The sequence below is a fragment of the Lactuca sativa genome, chromosome 5 (assembly GCF_002870075.4).
Source record: "Lactuca sativa cultivar Salinas chromosome 5, Lsat_Salinas_v11, whole genome shotgun sequence".
Lineage (NCBI taxonomy): Eukaryota > Viridiplantae > Streptophyta > Magnoliopsida > Asterales > Asteraceae > Lactuca > Lactuca sativa.
Genome location: NC_056627.2, coordinates 42,815,004 through 42,839,801, shown reverse-complemented (window position 1 = coordinate 42,839,801; position 24,798 = coordinate 42,815,004). Strand labels below are relative to the sequence as shown.

The 24,798-nt window shown below is 38.4% G+C and overlaps 1 protein-coding gene across 2 annotated transcripts; it reads right to left on the bottom strand.

Moving 5' to 3' along the window:
• Positions 1-13,033: 13,033 nt before the first annotated feature.
• Positions 13,034-16,115, bottom strand: LOC111892354 (WRKY transcription factor 72A). Of its 2 annotated transcripts, none has more exons than XM_023888407.3 (4): positions 15,966-16,115; positions 14,447-14,995; positions 14,241-14,354; positions 13,034-14,138 (listed from the first exon to the last, which is right to left on the bottom strand). In XM_023888407.3, the coding sequence occupies exons 1-4, from the start codon at positions 16,053-16,055 to the stop codon at positions 13,236-13,238; spliced, it is 1,656 nt and encodes a 551-aa protein (XP_023744175.1). In that variant the 5' UTR covers positions 16,056-16,115; the 3' UTR covers positions 13,034-13,235. The 2 variants fall into 2 exon arrangements, with proteins under 2 accessions (XP_023744175.1, XP_023744176.1); XM_023888408.3 differs by having other exon boundaries at positions 15,981-16,115.
• Between the last annotated feature and the right edge of the window lie 8,683 nt (positions 16,116-24,798).

Sequence of the window (24,798 nt, the reverse complement as noted above, 5' to 3'; positions counted from 1 at the left end):
TGGAAAGTGTTGTAAGAATGCGGGGGTAGCCGTAGCATTCACAAGATTAGCAAATACTGCTAGAGTGATGTAAGTCTGTGGGTGTAGCCGCAACATTCGCTAGGTTGGTAGATAGTATGAGCGTGTTGCTAGGACGTGGAATGGATAGTAGTAACCACTAGTTTGGGTGTAGCAGTGAGGATATGGAAATCCACGAATTGGTTTATGGGTTTCCCCAGAGGATTTAGACCTGGTTAAGCCAGTGATAAGACTATAGGAACATCACTACAGTTATGAGACCAAGGAAGCAATGGATTGCTTAAGGTTGCTTATGATATAAGGCCACTATTGGTCATGTAGCAATCACTTTTAGCCGTGGATTTGGTAATGACGGGGTTTGACGCATGGATACGATTGGTTGGATCAGGAGGTTGTTAGAGTCGTAGTGGCATGATAACTAGTGGTAACTAGTTCCATGGAAGGATTTCGTTCGGAAGTCGTGTGAGGCAACTATGTGGGAGTCCATTAGCTCTGCGACCAGGTTGGAACCCGGTATGTCAGATGATTGGTGAACGAATTGAGACCTGGGAAGTCTCAGTAGATTTTGGAAAGCAGCCATGTCTTAACATACTGCTTCAGGAAAATCAGTGTTCAGATAGTTTTCGTGTTTAGGACGGTATTGACAAATTGGGTCTTCAGGTGTTTAAGAATTATCCAGATGTTAGAACCCCCATATATCAGGAGTAGAATAGTTAGATGAGAGATGAGCGGACTGGGCTCAACAATAATGATTAGGTATGACAGGTCTGTCAGGGAGCCAGATCATCTCGAGACTTCAGGTATTGGATCTAGTAAATGTGAACATATTGCAAGGGATTCTTTTATTTTCAGGTTTTAGAACCCTACGAGGGTTAGTTACGGTTGCCTTGGAAAGGCTAGGGTTATGCTCGGGATTGTAGTTCAAGTTGTCTGGCGTGTAAAGAATGATAAGAAACAATTCCGAGGACGAAATTAAATTTAAGTGGGGGAGAGTTATAACATCCCATTTAAAATAGAATAATTAACTAACGGATCAAAACCACAAGAAGTAACTTTATTATTATTTTATATTATTATTGCCCCAAAAAATTAAGTAATAATTATCGGAATTTTAGTTTCAGGGGTTAAAGTGTAATTAAGTGACTTATTTGGAATGGTTGTGAAAGAAAATGGGCTATTTGGTATCATTTCGACCTAATATAAAAGAATTTATGGAAACAGGGGTTAAAGAGTAAATATTGGACTTAATTTGAAAAGAATTCGTCATGGAAGGGCCATTTGGTAACGTTTGGATTTAATTTGAAAGAAAAGGAAGAAGGAGGGACCAAATATGGTATTATGGGAGTAAAGTTTTGTGAGGCGGATATATAGTCTAAAACCTGTCACCATGTGCATCTAACCATAACCCTAGCTTGCGGGAGCCACCACCTTAAGCTCCAGCCTCCATCGCCACAACCTCCCTCCGCTGTTAAGGTCGTGAACCACCAGGACGATGCCGCCATAATTGCTGTCGGCGCTTTAGGGTTCGGCAAGTTTGAAAGTTTGGACGTCGGGCTGCTGGAGGATGAATGTGTGAAGTTCTCGTCGCCGTTGCCTGCTTCCGTTGAAGACGAAGCTGTTGTTGGTGTTCTCGACTACCCTCACTTCTTTTCCACCCCGTAGCCGGCGTGCGCCACCGCTCGAGTGCTGTCGTTGCTTCTCTGCTAAGGATAACATCGATAGCCGCCAAGTCAAGGGCCGACGACGGACATCGTGGTCGTCTGTGACGAGCACGACAACCCCTTTCAGTGAATGATGTTCTCTCTCTCTCTCTCACACACTCTTTCTTTCTCTCTCTCTCTCTCTCTCTCTCTCTCCGTTTCCGTTGGGCCGTTGATAGCGTTCGCTGTCACCGCTAAACAATCCTTCTGTTGCTCCAGCCATCATCTGCCGCCACTATGGTCGCCACCTGCTGCTATGTTCCACCACCACCAGCCACCGTGGGTGGCTGTGTACGTGCTTTGTATGTAGTTAGGTGTGTGTGTACGACTGTTGTATTTTATTAAGAGTGTGTGTGTGTGTGTGGTTTGTGTAAATGGGAAACAAAAGTGAGCCACTACCACCACCGTGAGGTGGTGGCTAACACCTCCGACCACCGCCTGCCACCACAGTGCGGTTGTGTGTGTGAGTGTGTATTATTTTATGTGAGTGTGTGTGTGTGTGTTTGAGTATTATTGTAAAGTTGCAACCGTGTGGAAATAATGGAAGAAAAGTCTAAACCACCACCGTAGGGTGGTGGCTGCCGCCACCGGCTGCCGTGTCGGGTGGCGGTGTGCTTTGATTGTGTTTGGACCTCGTTTGGGATGATGGGATAGAATGGGCCCAATGAAACCCTAGTAGGCCTAATAAAACCAAAATGGGCCCAATGAAGCCCAAAGTGACCTAAAAGCCTAACCAATTGATTAATGGGCTAATATTGGGTAGGAAACCTTAATTAGGGTTTGGAAAACCCTAATTTTTGGGAATTGATCGGGACACACACACGAGAATTATTTAATAAACTTAAAATAATAAATTATAATCATTGACAAATAAACCTAAGACAAAAATGGACTTAATGGATTAAGCCCTTAACGGATTAAGTCCTTAATGGGTTATATAGGAACACTTAACCGTAATCGTCATTTCATGTGGGACCCCAAATTTCACTTGGGCCTTGAATTGTGTCTCCTATTGGGCCTTGGTAGTTGGACTATTGTTGGGCTATCCAAGAACAAGTAAATGGTCCAAAATAATTTGATGAGTTTTAGGGTAAGGCCAATGTGAAGGACTTGGGCCCATTTTTCCATACATGGGCCATAGTTTGGGCCTTTATGATTATGTGATATTGGGCCATCAGAATGTCGAATGTTGGACTGGACTAAATGGTTGGGCCTTATGGTAAGACCTTATAAAGGTTTGGGCCCAATTTTGGGCTTGGGCCTATTACTTGATTTTGGGTCTTTAAAGTATGAGTTGGACCTTGGGCTTGGAACCCAATTATTAATTGGGTATTGTTTGATGTTGGCAATTCAGGAATCTGTCAATCAGCAGCTGGAATTTCATCTGCGGGACTTCAGCAATGCCAAGTGAGTTCTCCTCACTATATCAATAGGGTCTAAGGCATAAATGTCGACTCTATTCGGATTTGCATCTGGGTTTATTGCATGATATGTTTTTTGGATTTACATCCTGGTAGCTAGGATGGTTGCTATGTTAGAGATCAGTTCAATCAGCATCCTGTGTGTTAGGATGGTTGCTATGTTAGAGATCGGTTAGATCAGTATCCTGGTTATAGGATGGTTGCTATGTTAGAGATCGGTTAGATCGGTATCCTGGTTATAGGATGGTTTCCATGATTAATGATCTGTTAGATGTGCATGTTTAATTGTTCTTATGTATGTGTACATGTTTGTTGGTTTGAGGGAAAGGGTTGAGGCAGGTCCTGCTGTGTGCAGTAGGCCAAGACACCCTGGGCGGACCGGGTAGACTACATGCCTGAGTCGGGCAAATCTAGTCAGGCCGAAGGCCCAGCGAGCGGTCCGGATAGGCTGAAGGCCCAGACGAGAGCGGTCCAGACATGCTGAGGGCTCGGAGAGCGGTCTAGATAGACTGAGGACCGGGATTCGGTCTAGTCGGACTGATGGCTCATTATGTATGTGGTTCTGTATTTGTTATATGACATGGTTATTGTAACACCCCGATTCTCAGGTATTGCTTAAATAAGATTTTTTTTGGGTTCAGCTCTACTCGACGAGTTGGTTGACCTACTCGTCGAGTAGCAGCGGGGTGGGATCGCGTTTTAATTGACCTACTCGATGAGTCCATGTTGTGACTCGGCGAGTAGGAGCTGGCAGTGGAAACCTTAAATCCAGGGGTTTGCACCTCTATTTAAAGGAGCCTTAGCCTCGTAGGCCTCTTTGCAGTCTTTGAGAGCCCCCTTAAAACCCTAATTCGTGTGTGTGCCTTGGTGTGGTGTTGAAGCTTGGAAAAGAGGATCTTGGAGGAAGAAAGCTAAGAGTGCAAAGGAAATTGAAGCAAGGAAGGAGTGACAAGCCGGATTTACCTCAGCTAGCATCCTTTGGAGGTATCAAAGTGCCATTTTCACTTCCCTTTTTCCCTTTTGTTGAGTTTCTAGGGGTTTTATGGATTTTCAAGTTGGTATGATGAGCTATGGGCTAGATCTGAAGTTGTAACTTCAGATATTGACCCTCCTTGGATTCTAGAAGCATAAAGTCATAGTCTTGGTTGTGATTAAGGTCCCTCTTGAGCATAAAGTTCCATTAATAACTTAGAATAGACATTTAGAGCCTTTATGGTCATGCATGCACGTAAAGTTTGGAACTTTACATGATAAGCATGCCCTAGAAGCTTAGATCTATGAGTTAGAGCCGTTGCATGGTTCAAAACAAGTTTGCATGGAAAAAGGACTGAATGGACTCGACGAGTCGTAAGGTTAACTTGGCGAGTCACATGAAGATGGCCGTGAACTCGACGAGTTGATGAACAACTCGGCGAGTCCGATGAAGATCGGCTTAAGACTCGACGAGTTGAAGAACAACTCGGCGAGTCAGATGAGTTTTCTCTTGGATATGTATGAGTGTGTATCCGTCGAGTTGCAAGGAGGGAACTCGACAGGTGACCTTAAGTTCGATCAAGAATCAAAGGAACTCGACGAGTCTCTCCGATGACTCGGCGAGTTGGAATGTACTTCAGAGAACTCGGCGAGTACCCAAGGGTACTCAGCGAGTTAAGGTCAACATGTGGGTTATGTTTAGTGTATGCATCACGGTTGTGCATCACGTAGACAGTATGTTATGCTCTTATGAACCATAACTGTAGATGTTTAGTGTGTGCATCACGGCTGTGCATAATAAAGACCTTATATGCTAAGAATGTTGATTCGACCTTCGGGTAGGATCAAATATTCGAAAGTCTATTGGGTCCAACTTTATGTGCAGCTAGCATGCATTAGTGCTGCAGGGGATGATGGAAGTTTCAAGGATGTGTGATTCGTGATAAGTGGTGAGTCTAGATGCGAGGTATTTGGTATTCCCCTAGAATGAGGGTTGAGCGCATTTACTATGTTGATGATATTGTTAGGGCATTGTGGTGATACTTGAGACAAATATGGGTAGGTGTGTAAGGTAGTATGGGCCCTTACTACTGAAAGCACAGGACCCATACACATAGCAAGGAAATCACAACCCCTAGGGTTTTTGGGTTTTGGTCTCCCGACATTATGTTATCTATCTGATGACTTGTGTATATATATATATATATATATATATATATATATATATATATATATATATATATATAAAGTATGGTGGTGATAAGACGTGTTGCTTCGGGATCCGGATCAGGATCAGGATCAGGGTCAGGGTCGGGAGACGGAGGGTTGGAGGTGCCGGTAGCACCCGAGCCCGTGGTTCAGTTAGGGACAAAGGAGTTGGATGTGAGGATCCGGGAGATCATGCACGATGAGATTGCTGTTGCGTTCCGAGCGCAGCTGCCAGAGATGTTTGGGTCGATTAAGACCACGATGGTTGAGTATTTTGACAAGCGATATGCAGCTCTAGCAGAGACAGCTGCCGCTGCAGCCACTTCGGCTGTAACTGCGGCAGGGGTTGAAGGAGGAGCCGACAGGGCTTTCCAGTACCGGGACTTCGATAATATGACTCCCCCGACGTTTGATGGTACACAGGATGCGATTAGGGCTATGAGGTGGTTGTCTGATGTCGAGGGTTGTTTCTTCACGTGCTCATGTCCTGCTGACCAAAAGGTCAGGTGTGCCCTAAACCTGCTGAGGCTTGGGGAAAAGGACTGGTGGAGGCTGACGATTGGGTCATATACTGATGATCAGCAGACTACTGTTACATGGGAGCAATTCAGAGATATGTTCCGCACCCGCTACGTTCCACGCGTTGAGCGGGAGCGGCTTGCACAGGAGTTTCTGACCTTGAGACAGGATGGGGAGTCTGTGATGGAGATTACCCGTATGTTCATATATGTTTTGCCCGGAGTTCGCTTCAGAGCAGTCTCAGATGACTCGTTATCTGAGTATGCTCAAGACTGATATTCGACAGTTCGTGTCTACACAGCGATGTGATGGCCTCCTGGACCTTCAGGAAGCCGCGAGGCGGCGTGAGGTTGAGATAGAGCTGCAACTAAAGGAGCAGCGTCAGGCACCGGCACAGTCTCAATCGGCGCCTAAGAGGTCTAAGACCGCTGATACACTGTCTGGGGGTCAGCAAAGCCGCACTTGTGGAAAGTGTGGCAGGGTTCATTTGGGAGTTTGTAGAGCAGGAGGTGGGTGCCACAAATGTGGCAAGGAGGGGCACTATGCTAGGGACTTCCGTCAGTCCGCCCCTCACGCAGATATGAGGATTTGTTACCATTGTCATCAGGTTGGTCATGTAAAGACCAACTGTCCGCAGCTCGTCGCCAAGCCGGCACAGGGTTCCGCGCCAGCTGCTGCAAGGATTGGAGATGGGAGGCCAGTCAAGGTGGAGCCTCCGAAGGCTCAGGTTCGCGCCTTCCAGCTCACGACCGAGGAGGCCAAGTCAGCACCAGATGTGTTTGTTGGTACGTCTCTATTCTCCGTCTCAGTTATTGTATTTGTGTTATGCTTATTGATTGTACCTGTGATTAGGTACCTTTTTAGTAAATTCTTTGCCCGCTTTGGTATTATTTGACTCGGGGGCGAGTTGGTCGTTTGTATCTCAGTCCTTCTCTAGAGGGTTCAGTGTGCCGATAGATGATCTTGAGTGTCCGTTGTGAGTTTTGATCGCCAACGAGCATGGGGTTTCTACTTCTTCGGTCTACTGACGGTGCGAGTTAGAGATTTTCAGGGTGTCCTTCCTGATAGATTTGATTCCTATCCCCATGGGGGATGTATGCGTGATTGTAGGGATGGATTGGCTTAGCCGTTTTGGTGCCATGATCGATTGTGAGGGACAGCGGGTGGTGGTTCGAACCCCAAGTGGGGGAGAACTTGTAGTATATGGTGTGGGCACCAGATTGGGATCAGGGTTTTGTTCGGCAGCCAGGGCTAGACAGTATATTTAGCATGGGTGTGCCGGTTATTTGGTGTATGTGGTAGATACGCGGGTTAGAGAGCAACTCTCAGTTTCTGAGGTCCCGGTAGTGAGGGAATTTGCTGATGTGTTACCCGGAGTGCCTCCAGAGAGGCAGGTTGAGTTCAGGATCGACTTAGTGCCAGGTGCGGCCCCTATCGCCAGGGCGTCGTACCGACTGGCACCGCCTGAGATGCAGGAGCTATCATCTAAGTTGCAGGAGCTGGTGGGCAAGTAGTTTATTCGTCCGAGTAGTTCACCCTGGGGAGCACCGATCCTTTTCGTCAGGAAGGACGGTTCGCACAGGATGTGCATTGACTATAAGGAGCTAAACAAGTTAACGACGAAGAACCGTTACACACTCCCGAGGATAGATGATCTCTTTGATCAGCTGTAGGGTGCGTCTTGATTTTCCAAGATTGATTTGAGATCAGGATATCACCAGGTCAGGGTGAGGGAGGAGGACGTGGAGAAGACCGCGTTTTGGACTCGTTATGGTCATTACGAGTTCGTGGTGATGCCGTTTGGGCTCACCAACGCGCCAGCGGTCTTCATGGATCTGATGAACTGAGTCTGCAGACCGATGCTCGATCGCTTGGTCATTGTGTTCATAGATGATATCTTGGTGTATTACAAGACTCGAGAGCAGCATGAGGAGCATCTTAGGGAGCTGCTAGAGGTTCTGAGGCGAGAACGGCTGTATGGGTTAACCGGGAGGGGATTTTGGTCGATCCGGCCAAGGTGGAGGCGGTAATGCAGTGGGAGGCTCCGAAATCTCCCTCAGACATCAGGTGCTTCTTGGGTTTAGCAGGGTATTATTGGAGATTCATTTTTGATTTCTCCAAGATTCCCGTACCCGTCACTCGTCTAACGAGGAAGGGGTGGATTTCTGGTGGGGCCCTGAGCAGCAGAGGGCGTTTGAGACCCTCCAACAGTGTTTATGCGAGGTGCTGGTGTTGACACTCCCCGAGGGAGTGGAGGATTTTGTGGTATTTTGTGATGCATCCATTACAGGATTAGGGGCAGTCCTCATGCAGAGGGGACGAGTGGTAGCCTATGCATCACGGCAGCTGAAGCCGCATGAGAAGAGATACCCTATGCACGATCTTGAGTTGGGAGCAGTGGTTTTTGCTCTCAAGATTTCGAGGCACTATCTGTACGGGGTCCGTTGTACTATATACACGGATCACAAGAGTTTGAGAAACATCACGGATCAGCCGAACCTAAACATGAGACAACGTAGGTGGCTGGATGTGGTCAAGGACTATGATTGCGAGATCCTTTACCATCCTGGTAAAGAGAATGTGGTTGCGGATGCTCTGAGCCGCAAGTCAGCTGGGTCCTCGACCCCAGCCAGATGTATGAGGATAGCAGTGGATTCCCCACTGGTGGGTTTGATCAGAGATGCTCAGATTGAGGGCATGAGGCCAGAGAACTGGAAGTTGGAGAGGATTAAGGGCAAAAGCGCCCGGTTTGTTCAAGATAGTCGCAAATTGTTGACCAGTTACGGTTGGGTTTGGGTTACGACAGACAGTGATGGAGGAGGCTCATAAGTCTCGTTTTTCGATTCACCCAGGAGCCACCAAGATGTACCATGATTTGAGTTCGATTTATTGGTGGCCTGGCATGAAGCGAGAAATCGCTTGGTTTTTTGAGAGGTGCTTGACCTGTAGGATGGTCAAGGCCGAGAATCAGAGGCCGCATGGTAAGCTGCAGCCTCTGGAGATTCCCATGTGGAAATGGGAATGGATCGCAATGGATTTCATCACGAAGTTGCCAAAGATGGCAAGGGGGTTCGATGCTATATGGGTCATCATGGATCGATTGACCAAGAGTGCCCATTTCCTAGCCATACGGGAGACTTCATCGGCAGAGAAGTTGGCCGACCTGTATGTCAGAGAGATTGTCTCTCGCCATGGGGTTCCAGTTTCTATCGTTTCCGATCGAGATTTCAGGTTCACTTCTCGCTTTTGGCAGAAGTTCCATGAGGAACTGGGTACACGACTGCATTTTAGTACGACGTTCCATCCGCAGACTGATGGGCAGAGTGAGCGGACCATTCAGACCCTCGAGGATATGTTGAGGGCGTGCGTTATTGATTTTGGTGGGAGTTAGGATTCCCACCTACCGCTTACAGAGTTCGCCTATAACAACAGCTATCATTCCAGTATTGGCGCCCCGTCTTTCGAGCTGTTTTATGGGCAGAAGTGTAGGACCCTAGTCTGGTGGGGCGAGGTTGGGCACAGAGTGATGGGTCGGACAGAGGTAGTTCTAAAAACTACCGAGATGATACAGCAAATTAGACAACGACTACAGACCGCTCAGAGTCGGCAGAAAAGTTATGCCGACCGATGCCGATCTGAGCTGGAATTTCAAGTGGGTGACATGGTCCTCCTGAAGGTCTCACCCTGGAAGGGTGTGATCCGCTTCAGGAAGAGGGGATAATTGGGTCCCCGTTATATTAGACCATTCAGGATTATTGACAGGGTTGGCAGGGTGGCTTATAGGCTAGAGCTTCCGGAGGAGCTTAGCCGGATCCACAACACATTTCATGTTTCGCAATTGTGAAAATGCATTATGGATCAAGAGGCAGTGGTATCGTTGGATGACATTCAGGTCAATGAGCGCCTGAACTATGTGGGACCTGTGGCTATTTTGGAAAGAAAGAAGAAGATTCCGCAGAATAAGGAGATACCTTTAGTAAGGGTACGGTGGGAACATCGGAAGGGATCCGAGTGGACATGGGAGCCGGAGGCGGAGATGCATGAGCATTACCTGACATTGTTTACTCCAACGGACTTCGAGGATGAAGTCTAGTTCAAGTGCGGGAGAGTTGTAACGCCTCGATTCTCAGGTATTGCTTAAATAAGATTTTTTTTGGGTTCAGCTCTACTCGACGAGTTGGTTGACCTACTCGTCAAGTAGCAGCAGGGTGGGATCGCGTTTTAAGTGACCTACTCGACGAGTCCATGTTGGGACTCGGCGAGTAGGAGCTGGCAGTGGAAACCCTAAATCTCGGGGTTTGATCCTCTATTTAAAGGAGCCTTAACCTCCTTGGCCTCTTTACAGTCTTTGAGAGCCCCCCTTAAACCCTAATTCGTGTGTGTGTGTGCCTTGGTGTGGTGTTGAAGCTTGGAAAAGAGGATCTTGGAGGAAGAAAGCTAAGAGTGCAAAGGAATTTGAAGCAAGGAAGGAGTGGGAAGCTGAATTTACCTCAGCTAGCATCCTTTGGAGGTATCAAAGTGCCATTTTCACTTCCCTTTTCCCTTTTATTGAGTTTCTAGGGCTTTTATGGATTTTCAAGTTGGTATGATGAGCTATGGGCTAGATCTAAAGTTGTAACTTCAGATCTGGACCCTCCTTGAATTCTAGAAGCATAAAGTCATAGTCTTGGTTGTGATTAAGGTCCCTCTTGAGTATAAGGTTCCATTAAGTACTTAGAATAGACATTTAGAGCCTTTATGGTCGTGTATGCACGTAAAGTTTGTAACTTTACGTGATAAGCATGCCCTAGAAGCTTGGATCTATGAGTTAGAGTCGTTGCATGGCTCAAAACAAGTCTGTATGGAAAAAGGACTGAATGGACTCGGCAAGTCGCAAGGTTAACTCGGTGAGTCACATGAAGATAGCCGTGAACTCGACGAGTTGATGAACAACTCGATGAGTCCGATGAAGATCACCATAAGACTCGACGAGTTGAAGAACAACTCGGCGAGTCGGATGAGTTTTCTCTTGGATATGTATGAGTGTGTATCCGTCGAGTTGCAAGGAGGGAGCTCTCAAGAATCAAAGGAACTCGACGAGTCTCTCCGATGACTCGGCGAGTTGGAATGTACTTCAGAGAACTCGGCAAGTACCCAAGGGTACTTGGCGAGTTAAGGTTAACATGGACTGTTGACCTTGACTGAGGACGTTGACTTTGACCAGGGGTTGACTAGTGGGTTATGGAGCACCTTATAAGGTTAAGGACTTATGAGTATGTTGTGCTATGACGATAGGTGGTGGGGCCTGTGTCAAGTGAACCGAGAGTTGGAGTTGCCTTTCGAGTCGACATCTGCAAGCTGAGTTATCCTCACTATATTGATAGGGTCTACGACACCAAGGCCAACCCTTTAGTTGTTATTGTTATGATATGTTGCATGTGGTTATGATCTGTTAGTTCGGAATCGAGGTAGACAGTATGTTATGCTCTTATAAACCATAGGGATTGGTATGTTAGTGACCTGCTAGGTCGGTACTCTAGTTATAGGAGATTTCTATGATTGATGATCAGTGAGATAGTTGTGTTTGATGTTTGTATATGCCAGTATCTGATAATATGTGCACATGGTTATTTGCTTGTGGTTGGGTTGAGGTGGTCCTGCTTTGTGCTGAAGGCCAATATACCCTATAAGCGGTCCGGGGAGACTGTAGGCCCATGTGGCGGACCAGTCATGTCGAAGGCTCGGGATAGATTCAGACAGACTGTAGGCCCGGTAGGGCGGTCCAGTCAGGCCGATGGCCCAGTATGCATGTTGATTGAATTGATTATTACTGTTGTGGTATTGGTATTTTGGGGGTAGCTCACTAAGCCCTCAGGCTTATAGTTTTCAGTTTATTGTTTTAGGTACTTTAGGAGATCGTGGAAAGGCGAAGGCATGACCGTATCGCTCCTCCTCCTCCTTATGTTATGATTTTTGGGACGCTCTGATGGAATATGATTTGAAAACATTTTGTAAACAATGCTATGTGGTTCTTATTTATGATTAAAAAAGTATAAATGTGACGTAAAATTTATGGTTGTTGCAGTTATACTTGTATGGCGTTGGTATTTTAGGGAAACTCACTAAGATTTGGGCTTACAGTTGTTGATTTTGTTTCAGGTACTTTTGATGATCGCAGGAAGGCGAATGCGTGATCGTGCATCTCCTCATATGTTCATGATCTGATTTTGGGGATACTCCGATGCTTAAACTATTTTGAAAACAATTATAATAACTTAATGATTTTAAATGTTTTAAATTGGCTTGAATTTTATGGGCGTTACAACCAATCTAGCAATTAAAAGTTCTAGGCTTGAAAAACTTCCATACATTTAATTGCTAGATTGAATTTTATGCATGCAATATGAACCTTATAATTCTCGAGATGTTACAGGTATCATATCTAGAGGGACTAAATACGTCTACCCAAAGAGATCCCGTCCTCACCAAGGCATCATGTCAAGCCATATGTTCCAATGCACAACAACCAACAAACAAAAAACAAGTGTTAACATAAGTTAAGTGAGTCAATTAGAGTACTGTATTAGAAGAACACACATATCATAGATGGATCACACAATACATCTCCACATAGTTAAAGACTCACAGGCAAGACATAATAACATCACATCGCATATCAAACACTGTTTAGCTCAATTTATTTTTATTTTTCTTTTAGAGTTTCCTTTATTAGTTATTCTCCTCAACCCCGATTTTTTAAAATTTTTTTTCACCACTATAATATTATTATATAATATTTTATTTCTCCGCTTAATTTTAATAATTACTCACCGCTCACAATCACTGTGATTATTAAAGTAATACTTCCTAGTTAGGGCCTATTTATTCACCGCAAACCCCCAAGGCAAATACCCCGTTCGCTACTAACGTGAACGACATGACCCAATGCACTAGATGAGTCGCGACTCTCACCCATAAAATAAATATATAAATGTAATATAGTTATTTCATATCCACTATGGACTAAACCACGACAAAACCAAACCTCCAAGATTGTCTGAGTTTAAAAAAAAAAAAAGAAAAAAAAAAAAAAAAAAAAAAAAAAAAAAAAGAATTAAGAATATGACAAAGGAGACCATTCAAACGCACAAAAAAAATCAAATTATAGGAGACCATTCATTCGTTTATTTTGTCTAAAAAATGATAAGCCTAATATGACAAAGGAGCTACATATATTCATTTAATTATTTTGGCTTCAATCAGCATCTTGCCATGCACAATTTTCTTCACCATACATCACCCATTGCCTAGATTTTACAACGTATTAATTACAATTGTGTAATTATCTATCATTGACTACTTATAATCCAAAATTACAAAAAAATATAATCCAATAATGCACCCATAATTACATTCATCAAACCAAATGATCTCTGCTATTTTCCGGAGAAGTTGATTTACTCCTTGAGTTAGAAATCGGCAACGAATTAGAACCAGCAGGTTGCGAACTCAATGTTGCTGCCGTTGACTTGTTGAAGAAGCTTGATGAACATTTGTTTGTGTTTGAAGTTGAAGGAAAGCTCGAAAACACTGGAAATATTTCTCCAAGTTTTATATTTTGGTCGGACTTCTCACCTCCGCCTTGAAGCCCCACCCCACCACCACCAATTATTGATGTCAATGCTGCCTGTAAAACCGATTGGAAATTAGGGTCTGCTGTGATAGCTCTTGTCGCAGCTTCAATGGTGTCTGGCTGTAGAGAATGTTGATTAGCGGTTGCAGTTGCCATCAAGTTCTTATTTTGCATGTAAGAATGGTAGATATTTTCTTGAGCTTGTGTTGATCCAAAGTTGAGGGACCCCATTTGATTTTTCCCATAATTGAGGTGGCCATTGCTCCAAGAAATTGGCAATGCGTTAGACTCTAAAGAACTAAAATTCAGATTTGTCGTAGAATATCTTGGTGGGAAAGTGGTAGCCATTGGTGGCGACCGGTAGCTGTATGGTGATGATGTGGAAAGCGTGTTCGAAGTAAGATCAAGTGTAACAGTTGGGCAAGAGGGTGATGGCGATATAGAAGAATGTGGCAAGTAAATCGGCTGTAATTTTGAGTTCTCGTTGAGATAAAAGTTTAGGCCGTGAGAGGTGGTGACAGTGTTAGGGTTTGAATTTGCTCCGGAGGTTGAGGAGCCGGAGGTTAACATACTCGCGGCTGCGGAGGTGGTGGAAGCCATAGCAGTGGCGGAAGCCGCAAGTGGGTGGTTGTGTGTTCCTTCATACGTGGTGATCAAAATCGACATATCTTGAGGACATCTTTGTACCTACACAATTTTCATTCATCAAGATACAAATTAAATAACAGAAACAACCAACATTTTAAACCCACAATACTTTTTATTGAATTCTTTATGTAATTGTTATACCTGTTTCCTAACTGGGCAAGTTGGAGAAACAGTGCAACGATAATATGCTCGTGGACATGGATTTCCTTTTGCGATCTTTTGTCCATATTTTCTCCATTGACATCCATCATTCATCTGCATATTTAAAACCTTATGTTTAATTAACCTGATTATATAGATTCAGATTTATTTTACATGTAGAAAATTACAAACTTATTATTAATTACCGTTGGCGTATCACAACGAACCCTAACAGAAACCCTAGTTTTCTTGGCAGGGTTTTGCTGAACATCTTGATCATCTGCACTTCTCTTCGGAGTCGAAGGTTTCTGTGGTGTCCATGTCTCGCCAGCTTCATCTTTAGCTTCCTGATCCAAGCTATTCTCAGGGCTCGGATTGACTGAAGATTCGGTTTGTGTAGTTGATGATAATTCAAACTTTCCGTATTCGAGTCCAAGACCTAACCCTTCCGCATTTTTGGTTGGTGGAGTCGTACTTCTGATCTTATCTTTCTTGACCAGTTCTGTTGACGAAGTCCTTCCGAGACTGAGAGAAACAAGTTCGGATTCATCGTTGATTTGTGGTTGTTCGTTCGTGGGGGCAACATGAGGAGTTGACGACGTCGTTTCTTGTTGTTGATGGAGGATGTCTTGGAATTTCTTTTGAAGGTTCTGGTAATCCTTCATGATCTGGTCAAGGTGCAGTCTTAGCCTCTGGTTTTCTTCCCTCACCTCACCCATTTCGGTTTTTGTTAACTCAAACTGCTTCTCATCTTCCTGCATTCATTAAAATCACCTTAATTACTTGAGACTAAGTCTAATGAGTTAATCAATGGATGATAGAAGATCTAGCTTCCAGATGAATTATTGCATAATTAATTGATAATATTAAAGTTGTCACTTTCTTGTTGTAAGGTTTTTCTAGAGCCATTGAATTATTTCTGGGGTATAACTTAAACATCTTAAGTGAAAGAATGGTCTTTTTGGATTCTTTATGGAATTATTAAAAGGTATGACTGTTGATTTAGACGAAATTTAGTACAAATTAGGGTTCTTCATAATGTAAATTCATATATATGGAATTAACTATTTCTACTTTCTCTTAGTATTTTGGTCTTCCAAAAAAAAAGAAACTTTTTAATGTTGAAGCTACATGAAATATTGAATCATGAAAATAATAAAACAGTTTCAGTTTTGAGCAACCAACATGAAATATTGAATATTGAATCTTGAATATAATAAGAATTTGAGATAAATTTTGTTTTTCTTTTTGGTACAAAAGTTTGTGTTAATTAAAACTTCAACTTTATTAAACTAAGCTAGTAAAAAAACACACACGAAACATATGATTACAAAGTGGATCACGGAAGAAACCGCCCTCGTTATCCAAAACTGATGTTATTTAAGATATGTTTGTTTAGATAACATAGTCCAGTAGATCTGATATTTTCAAAAAACCAAAAAAGAAAGATGGAACGCTTTTTCATATAAACATATACCTTAATAAAAGATTAATTTATATACGAACAAAAAAGAAAGATGGAAGAAAATAAAGATTTATCATGAAGAACAGCCTCTTAGTTCATTGTAGAAATAACAAAAAGAAATAGAAACTAAAAATGAAGAATATATCAAATATGAAAGCTTTATATATGAACCTAGCTTATGAAGAACACCTTTTCTATATCTCAGAAAAAACTAATTAATAGCATGGAATTCTAAAGTAAATAAAAACTAAGCGATGCACCTTATCATCCACAACCTCTTGTTTGCAGTGGCGATCGTCTCCCTTATCTTCCTGCTTCATCTGGGTTGTTTTTCTGTGGTCAACTTCCATGGCTGTCTTCGCTGTGTGAACAAAAGTATTCTGATCGAGTTGAATATATAGAATTGATAAATGAGGATTTAGCCAACTTAGATCTGTTCTTATATAAAGATGGGGGCCAGCAATGTTTGACTTGTATATACGCTCTATTTTGTTCAGTATTAATTTACTTATTAAAGAATGAAAAATGTCAATGCCCCAATTGCATGCCATCACCTACAAAATTATTTTACTACTACTAGCTAGTATCCTTTTGTATTCACAACAAGACTTTAATTATTAAACAAGAATACCCTAAGAGGGTGCATGGTATCCTGTACATATTAAGGAATATAGTACGTTTTAGCCAATTTTTATATTAGGAACATATACTTTAAGTTTAAGTGTTTTAGCAATTAGTTTTAACAAAATGTTTGTTTTAATTAATAGAACAGAGTGTAAGAAAAAACCTGATTCTTTCATTTGGAAGAAATATTTTTAATCTTCCATTAACAAAAAAAGAAAAAAAAATCAATCAATTTTTTAGGTAAATGTGCATCGTATCAATATATTTTAAGAAATTATAATTTAATTTTAGGTTGTTATGATATAATAATGAAAGTTTCATAACTACTAATATGTTTTTAACTGATAAAAAAAAATCTATAAATCATCTTTCTTTAGCTTTTAGATCATAACTTCTGTGTAAAGGAAAAAAAAAAGTTAAATAAATATGAGATTTGAACGAAGAACTTGAAGAATTCAACTTCAACGTTTAGGTCTTTTAGATTATGGAGGTTAGACCCGCAAGAAACGGGCCTATTTGCTGACTGACAATCTATTTATTTTTTTATAGCCAATAAACAGCTAAACATCATATGGTTGACGTTTCGTACATACAAAAGTCAAACATACACAAATAAAGAAAAAAATAATACTAATCAAGAATTCAATATGATCGGAGGTCAGAGTTGCATCACCGTCGTTATGATTCGATTGCAGCTATTAGGGTTTCAGCTTCATACCCAAGTAAAGGTGAAAAGGCTCCAACTCCACAATGTTAATAATTGTGTTAATATATATATATATATATATATATATATATATATATATATATATATATATATATATATATATATATATATATATATATATAGGGTTAGATTCATTTGAGACCATCTATATTTTGTGAGACTGTGAGACGCATTTATTTATTTATTTTTTATTTATTTTTTATTTTTTTAGTCAATTCAAGTTCCGAAAATAATATTTAAAAAAAAAGAATTTTTTGATTTTTCCATTTATTTTGCATTTTAAAATTATTTTTAAAATATGTACAGTGTAATATTCTATTTAGAATATTTCACGTATTTTTCAAAAAAAATAGATTTTTTTTTTATTTTTTTATTTTTTTTAGTTAATTCAAGTTCCGAAAATAATATTTAAAAAAAGAATTTTTAGATTTTTCCATTTAATCTGCATTTTAAAATTACTTTTTAGAATATGTCAATGTAATATTCTATTTACAATATTTCACGTATTTTTAAAAAAAAAACGGATTTTTTTTTATTTTATTTTTTTATATTTTTTTAGTTAATTCAAGTTCCGAAAATAATATTTAAAAAAAGAATTTTTGGATTTTTCCATTTATTTTGCATTTTAAAATTATTTCTACATTTGGTCTCACGGTCTCACAAAATTAGAATGGTCTCAAATGAACCTGAACCTATATATATATATATATATATATATATATATATATATATATATATATATAATATATATATATAAGGGTATGTTATAATGTGGATGTATAACTATTGTGCGGACGTGTGGACAATGTTATTCTACGAAAATTACTAATTGAATAGGTTGTTTGTTAATATGAATACATTCAACCTTACACAACTATCGTTATTTTCATGCATTCTTACTAATTCTTTCTCATTTTTGTTTTTATGCATCGTTTTTTACTTATTTTCATTCTTACATAATACAACTCAATAAACATTCTGATGACATTATAACAGAATGAGAATAATAAAAAAAATCTATAATAACCTTATAAACGATTAATTTGTGAAAATTCGTGATCATGACAATAGTTATGTAAGATTGAACGTATTATTCTGTCAGAATCCGACTTTACATTACCACACAACATATTTTCTTTACAATTCTCACATAATATCAATACTCATACGTCCGCACAATCGATATCAATCCACATTTGAACCTAACTCTCTCTCTCTCTCTCTCTCTCTCTCTCTATATATATATATATATATATATATATATATATATATATATATATATAGAGAGAGAGAGAGAGAGAGAGAGAGATAGAGATAGAGTTAGGTTCATATGTGGATCCATATTTATTATGTGGATATAGTGACCAATCAAATTTTAAGAAAAATTGAATTATTAATAAATAACATAAGGGTATAATTATAATCTTACTTATAATGTATATGGTAAAAACACTAAATCAATTAATATCCCTTAAATTAAGGATATCAGTTTCACTAGAGCCTCATCTCAATTTTAATAAATTCAAGTATCCAAATCGTACTCTCTAACCCTAAATTCTTTGAGTTTTGCTTCGTTGCGTTCCCTGTGCTCTATCGTCCTGCATCATGCACCTTCGACTACTATATGGGAAGCAATTCCTAACATCAAACGCTCACCCATGCCTGTCTCCTCCCGCCACCGTCGACCGACGGACTCCATCACGACACTGCTAAACAAATTGATGACCAGTGGACTCCATCCCCCTTCACGAGAAGGAGAGGTAAAAGTAAAAAAATAATATTCTTGTGGAATTCTGGAAGGTCAACCCTACATCACTCTTGTCTATTTCCTTTTATTAATTTTAAGATTATAACTTTTTTATTGGTTGCTTATGGAATTTTAATTCTTGGGTCTTGACAACTGTTTACTGGATCATAACATAATTGTATTATAGTTGATGGCTTTGGTGGTGGAAGTTTCGATGGTGATGACATATGGTAGTCATGATATAGTTGGCTGCTTTTAGAGTTTATTACCACTTAACTAAGTTCAAAGATTATACTATGCTTCATGTTTTGCTTGATTCCACCATCTCATACAGATCTTATCTGATGTAAGTATGTTATTTTCTTTCCCCTTTTTCTAGTTTAGTTAGTTAAGTTTCATTTACATATGTGTTTAGTAGGTCTATGTGGATTTTTTGTTAGCGATTATTTTGAAGTTATTTCATATAGAAGAACACATAAATAAATTGTACTTGAAAGTTATCATAAAAATTACATCTTTTGGATTAAAGGCTTTTATTAAGTAATGAAAACACAATACATATCAGTAATAAGAGAAATATAATACATATCAACAATTGAAAAACAACATTTTACATATAATGTTCCTAGAATAGCATTGTGTAAATAGAGGACCATTGTTGTTTTCACTTGTTTTTGTCTTACAAGTAGTCTCCTAAATTACTAAAAAAAACAAAACTCATACAATTTTACATGTGTAGAATACTCATCAACCCATTTTATTAGAATATTTGACTGAATCGGTTAGAAAAAACATCATTCTATTAAGATATACATCATTCTAGTATAATGTATAACCATTCATTTTATTAGAATCTTGTAGAAATACAATGTGGTTGACATTATATTTTGGAAGATTGGGTTATATTTTGTGAATTTCGTTTTAAGGATTGTCATAATGTTTGGGTTGTAATTTAAATAGATGTTGATGTTCTTCATATTCATTTGAAGGTCTCATAAAACCAAGAATGATTAAAGAATCTCAGATTGATTCCAGAATACCAAATATTTCGACATTAAAGAAGCCAAGAATGATTCCATAAAAAACAATATTTGGATACTTAAAAAGTAAAAAAAACAAAGGCATTTTGTTGCTCTTAATGAACATGATAGATATGAAAAAAGATGATGAATATTGTTGGTTTCATCACTTGCAACTTCATGAAAAATTCAGAGGAAGAAGCCCTATAATTCGATTCTATGGTTGACATTCTCAAAGAACGGTTTTTTGTATCTTATTCTTCAAGAATACAAAATAAAAAATTGTTATTGGTTTTTAGATTTTTCAGTTTTTTGATGTAGACTACTTCATAGAATGTAATTATTTAATATGTTACTTTTTTTAAGAAATGTTGTGTGGATTACATTCTGCTAAGAATGGATATTTTATTAAAAAAAAATTGATTTCATATTTAGAAGTATATTCTGTTAGAATGCACACAATATTTACATACAAATTTTTTCAAAATTCCGAATTAAGAGAAATTATTCTCTAAAAATAGAAATTTAAATTAAGAAAATCAATCATCCTCAAAATCCGAAATTTTCCTTTTTTAAATCTTGTTAAATTGACTAAGTTACCCTTTTCAATGAAATTTGTGTTATTATATAATATATGCTATTCCACTATAATAATATAGACCTTCCAATCATTGTCATTCTTGATTTTCATCCATTGATTCAGAATTATCCTTATGACCACACAATAGATATCATCCACATTATAACATATATATATATATATATATATATATATATATATATATATATATATATATATATATATATATATATATATATGAATAAGCATAGTGGAAATGATTATTTATATATAAATATGGTGGCGATAGGTGGTGGCGGAGGTGGTGGTTGATGGTGGAGGGGAGGTGGTGAATTCATATATAAATATACTCATATTTATATTCATATATGAATATTAATCATCTTCCGTCGACCCGGTATGTCGGAGCATTTTGCAACAAAAATAAATGATTGGCTGAGAACGATTCCCTCATTCTCAAACTTTTTTATTTTTTCAATTGAACTTACCCCCCTCTCTCTCTCTCATATATGTTGTAACAACTATTTTGTTCTTGAATGCACCAATCAAAAATTAACATATATATATATATATATATATATATATATATATATATATATATATATATATATATATATATATATATATATATATATATTAGTACTATTATGAGTTAGTTATACTAATACATTTCTTTTAAGAAAATAATTATTAAATTGTTAAAGGGTATAATAATAATTTTTACCAAATTTAATTTTAGTAATTATTTAATAAATTTAATATCCCTAAATAAGGATAATCAGTTTAAAACCCTACATTCATATTTGCTCCAATTTAATATCTACGTTCAGAATTGTCGATTTCCTCTGTTCCCGACTTCATCCCTCACCACTGGTGCAAGCTCCTTATTCCTTGCAACTACCAGCGTCGTCGTCATCTTTCCCCGAAATAGCGATCACGTCTGTATCTCATTAACCTAACCCTACGCGTCTTCATCAACAATCGATCATCAAGAGGCTTTTATAAATCCATTGTTTTGCATCGGTAACAACAAGTTCATCCAAACAAGGGATACCATTATCGATTCATATACCCTCGTTGATCCAAATCGCAACCAAATCAGAGCATACTCTATCCAAATCGCAGCAGCAAAATTAGTTCCTTTAAATCAAAGGATAATCGATCATAATCGTTTCCAGGTTAAGTGCTTTTTATTTCTTTTTTTATTTGTTTGTTGTTTTTTGTTTACTTACAGTAATTTCGCAATCTGCGTGTATAAATAATCAAATGGGTTTGGTGTTAACAGCATATTGGTAAACAATATATTTAAGTAATAGTTATGTTCATAAGTTGCACAATAGGTTTTTGTGGAAATGCCTAAAAAGGAATTTTGCTTTTGCTTTTTTAAATCCTTTTCATTTGTGGGATCTTTGTTTTTTTATACTTTAAGCTTTGATTGTCTATTATTTATATATGTTGCACAAAAGGTGTTTGTGGAAATGCCTGAAAGAGAATCTGACCATGTTGTATGTATTCTGTCAAAACTCCCAGAATGCCTATTATTCCATTAGAATCCAATTTCAGTCTCCTTATTTGTCATGATAAGAAAAGTAAAAAAAAATTGCAAGATAGGAAACGTAAAAAAAATATTATGGTAGAATATGCTATCAGTCTCCATTATATAGTTTACTTTAAATAAGTAATGCTTGTATTCTGCTAAAATTTATTTATATAAATGCATTCTGTTAGAATGTCTTTGAGAATGTTTGTTAACAACAAGTATACTTGCTTAACTGGTAATACTAACGAGTAACGCATGTTATTCTTTCAGAATACCTTCAAGAACGAATCAAATGTAGATCAAACAAGAGAAAGACTTGGAATATAATTTAAAAAACAAGTATATTCGCAAAAAATTGCATTCTTACAATAATACATCATATTTTCGTAAGAATTGTTGGAATGAAGTCGATTATTTGGACCAATAAAGAAGATCAAGTGCATTTGTTCAATAATTGTATATTTAAGATTGCAATTTTGTAAGAATTTTATTTATTTTTTATGGTATTCTGTTAGAATATGTATAATTATATTAAAATGTATAGGACTGTTATTCTATAAGAATATGTATTGATTTGTGTTTAAGTTTGTATGTCTATGAATATATAAATAATTATATATATATATATATATATATATATATATATATATGTTCATTGATTGAATAATCATATATGATTATGGCAGTTGGTAGCAGAAGAGGTGGCGGTGGTATAAGTGACAGAGGTGGCAGTGGTGGAGTCGGTCGGTGTCAGAGGTGGTGGTAGTGGCGGTGGCGGAGGCAATTGTGGTGCACTACAAGAGCGAAACCACTCTTCCAATGTCGTAGAACATGTCGAGTCCTTTAGTATCGTTTGCAACATTTCCATCTACAAAGAAAACAAAATATATTATCAGCATATCATAATAGTATTATACTTTCCAAAAATTACCAAAATAAAAAATACCAACATATCTAACTATATCCAACATAACATTATAGCATTCTACTTTCTAAAAATTACCAAACTACAAAATATCAACATTTCAAACCATAACCAACATATCATTATAGCATTCTACTTTCCAAAAATTACCAAACTACAAAATATCAACATATCAAACCATAAGCAGTGTATCATTATAGCATTCTACTTTCCAAAAATTACCAAAGTACAAAATATCAGCATATCAGCATTCTAGTTTCCAAAAATTACCAAACTACGAAATATCAACATATCAAACCATAACCATCATATCATTATAGCATTCTACTTTCCAAAAATTACCAAAGTACAAACTATAAACATATCAAACCATTAACCAACATATCATTATAGCATTCTACTTTCCATTATAGCATTGTATTATATACTAAACAAATAATTACCAACATATCATTATAGCATCCTTCCTTTTTTTCATTTTTCCATTATAACATTATACTTTTCAACTTAAACTAAGAATTACCTGTGATTGTGGTGGTTCTTGTGTCATTGGTTGTTCCTGATCGTACATAGACACAACGGTAGGAGGTTTACGCCCAATGCATTTGATATGTGCGTGTCGAACAATCAATATTCTTTCAAAATATTTTCTTATATCACTTGGTGTTAGACTGCTTGTTGTAGAAGAAGCTTGGGTTTGTTGTTTGATCTTATGGAGTAAAGCATTCTATATTTTCAAAAAATGATAAACATCATAAAAATTAGATTACTAAATACCCTTGACGATATAAACACTTACATGAAAATACAAATTAACCACTTACGTATTGTTGCTCGATTGTCGGACTATAAAATACCCCTTGACGATTGGAATTAGCCTTACAGAATGCTTCGATTCGAGTGATATCCTATTTAACATTTAAAATTAGATTAATTATACTTTAAATAAACATTTAAATATATCATAACTTACTTCTTTGAAACATGCATTGTTGTACGAGCTCGACCCCCCTCTGTTTACAACTAGTTGTTTTGCACGGACTTCTGTGTTTGACGCCGAACGCCTTAAAAATTCGGGCGATTGAAAATGTTCGACTGCCTTCGCCCAATTTTCAGATGACATACCATTGGGGGTCGTTTAGTTCCATTGGGATATCTGCAGGCCCCACGGTTTGCTTAAAATAAGAATGAGCTTTACTTTTTCGACCTCTGTAAACTTTTGCACCACTTGAATCAATGCTCCACAATAATTGTGCACGCTCTAGATCCAAGTTAACCTTATCCCAATCAAACTTAATCTACAAATACAAAAAAGTTTGTTAATTAAATAAAAATCACAACTAAACATAAAATATTATCCAAGTTACCTTTAGATGCATAATTATTGCATTCCTTCACGCGGGGGAAACATTGTCCCAACCAGATACCAGGCTTCCCTACACGGGAATACCTCCCAATTTCATGTGTCAACCAAATACCAGGCTTCCCGACAGGGGAATATGTGATCTCCCTATCGAAAGCCAAATCCACGGGCTTTCCCTTGTTTGCCCGTATCCATTTTCCTAGCTCGATGTTCTTTGACAAGCCCCTTCTTTTCTTTAGAAGCTTGGCTGAAAAAAATACAATTAAAAATATTAATCATGATAACTTATAATAAATTAATAAAAATAACTAATAAATATATCATAATGAAACTTACCATCATGTTCATGTTGCCCGCGACCAAAGCCTCCTGGAGGTGGTGGATCCCCAGCTCCATCACCTCTGTGTCAAAGGCTCAGAACATCGGCCATCATGACAAAGAGTATTGCCCGAGTAAACCTCATTTGTAGCCTGTAAAATTACAAGATGTACAATATAGAAATACAATATCAATAAAAGCTAGTTACCCTGCAAAATTATAAGATAGGCAATACAGACAAACAACATAA

Excerpts from the sequence above, each read along its gene's own strand:
- LOC111892354 (XM_023888407.3), bottom strand. The coding sequence starts at position 16,055 with ATGGAAGTTGACCACAGAAAAACAACCCAGATGAAGCAGGAAGATAAG. Across the intron at positions 14,355-14,446 it reads TTCGTTGTGATACGCCAACG|ATGAATGATGGATGTCAATG; the intron begins GTAATTAATAAT and ends TTAAATATGCAG. Across the intron at positions 14,139-14,240 it reads CTTGCCCAGTTAGGAAACAG|GTACAAAGATGTCCTCAAGA; the intron begins GTATAACAATTA and ends AAAATTGTGTAG.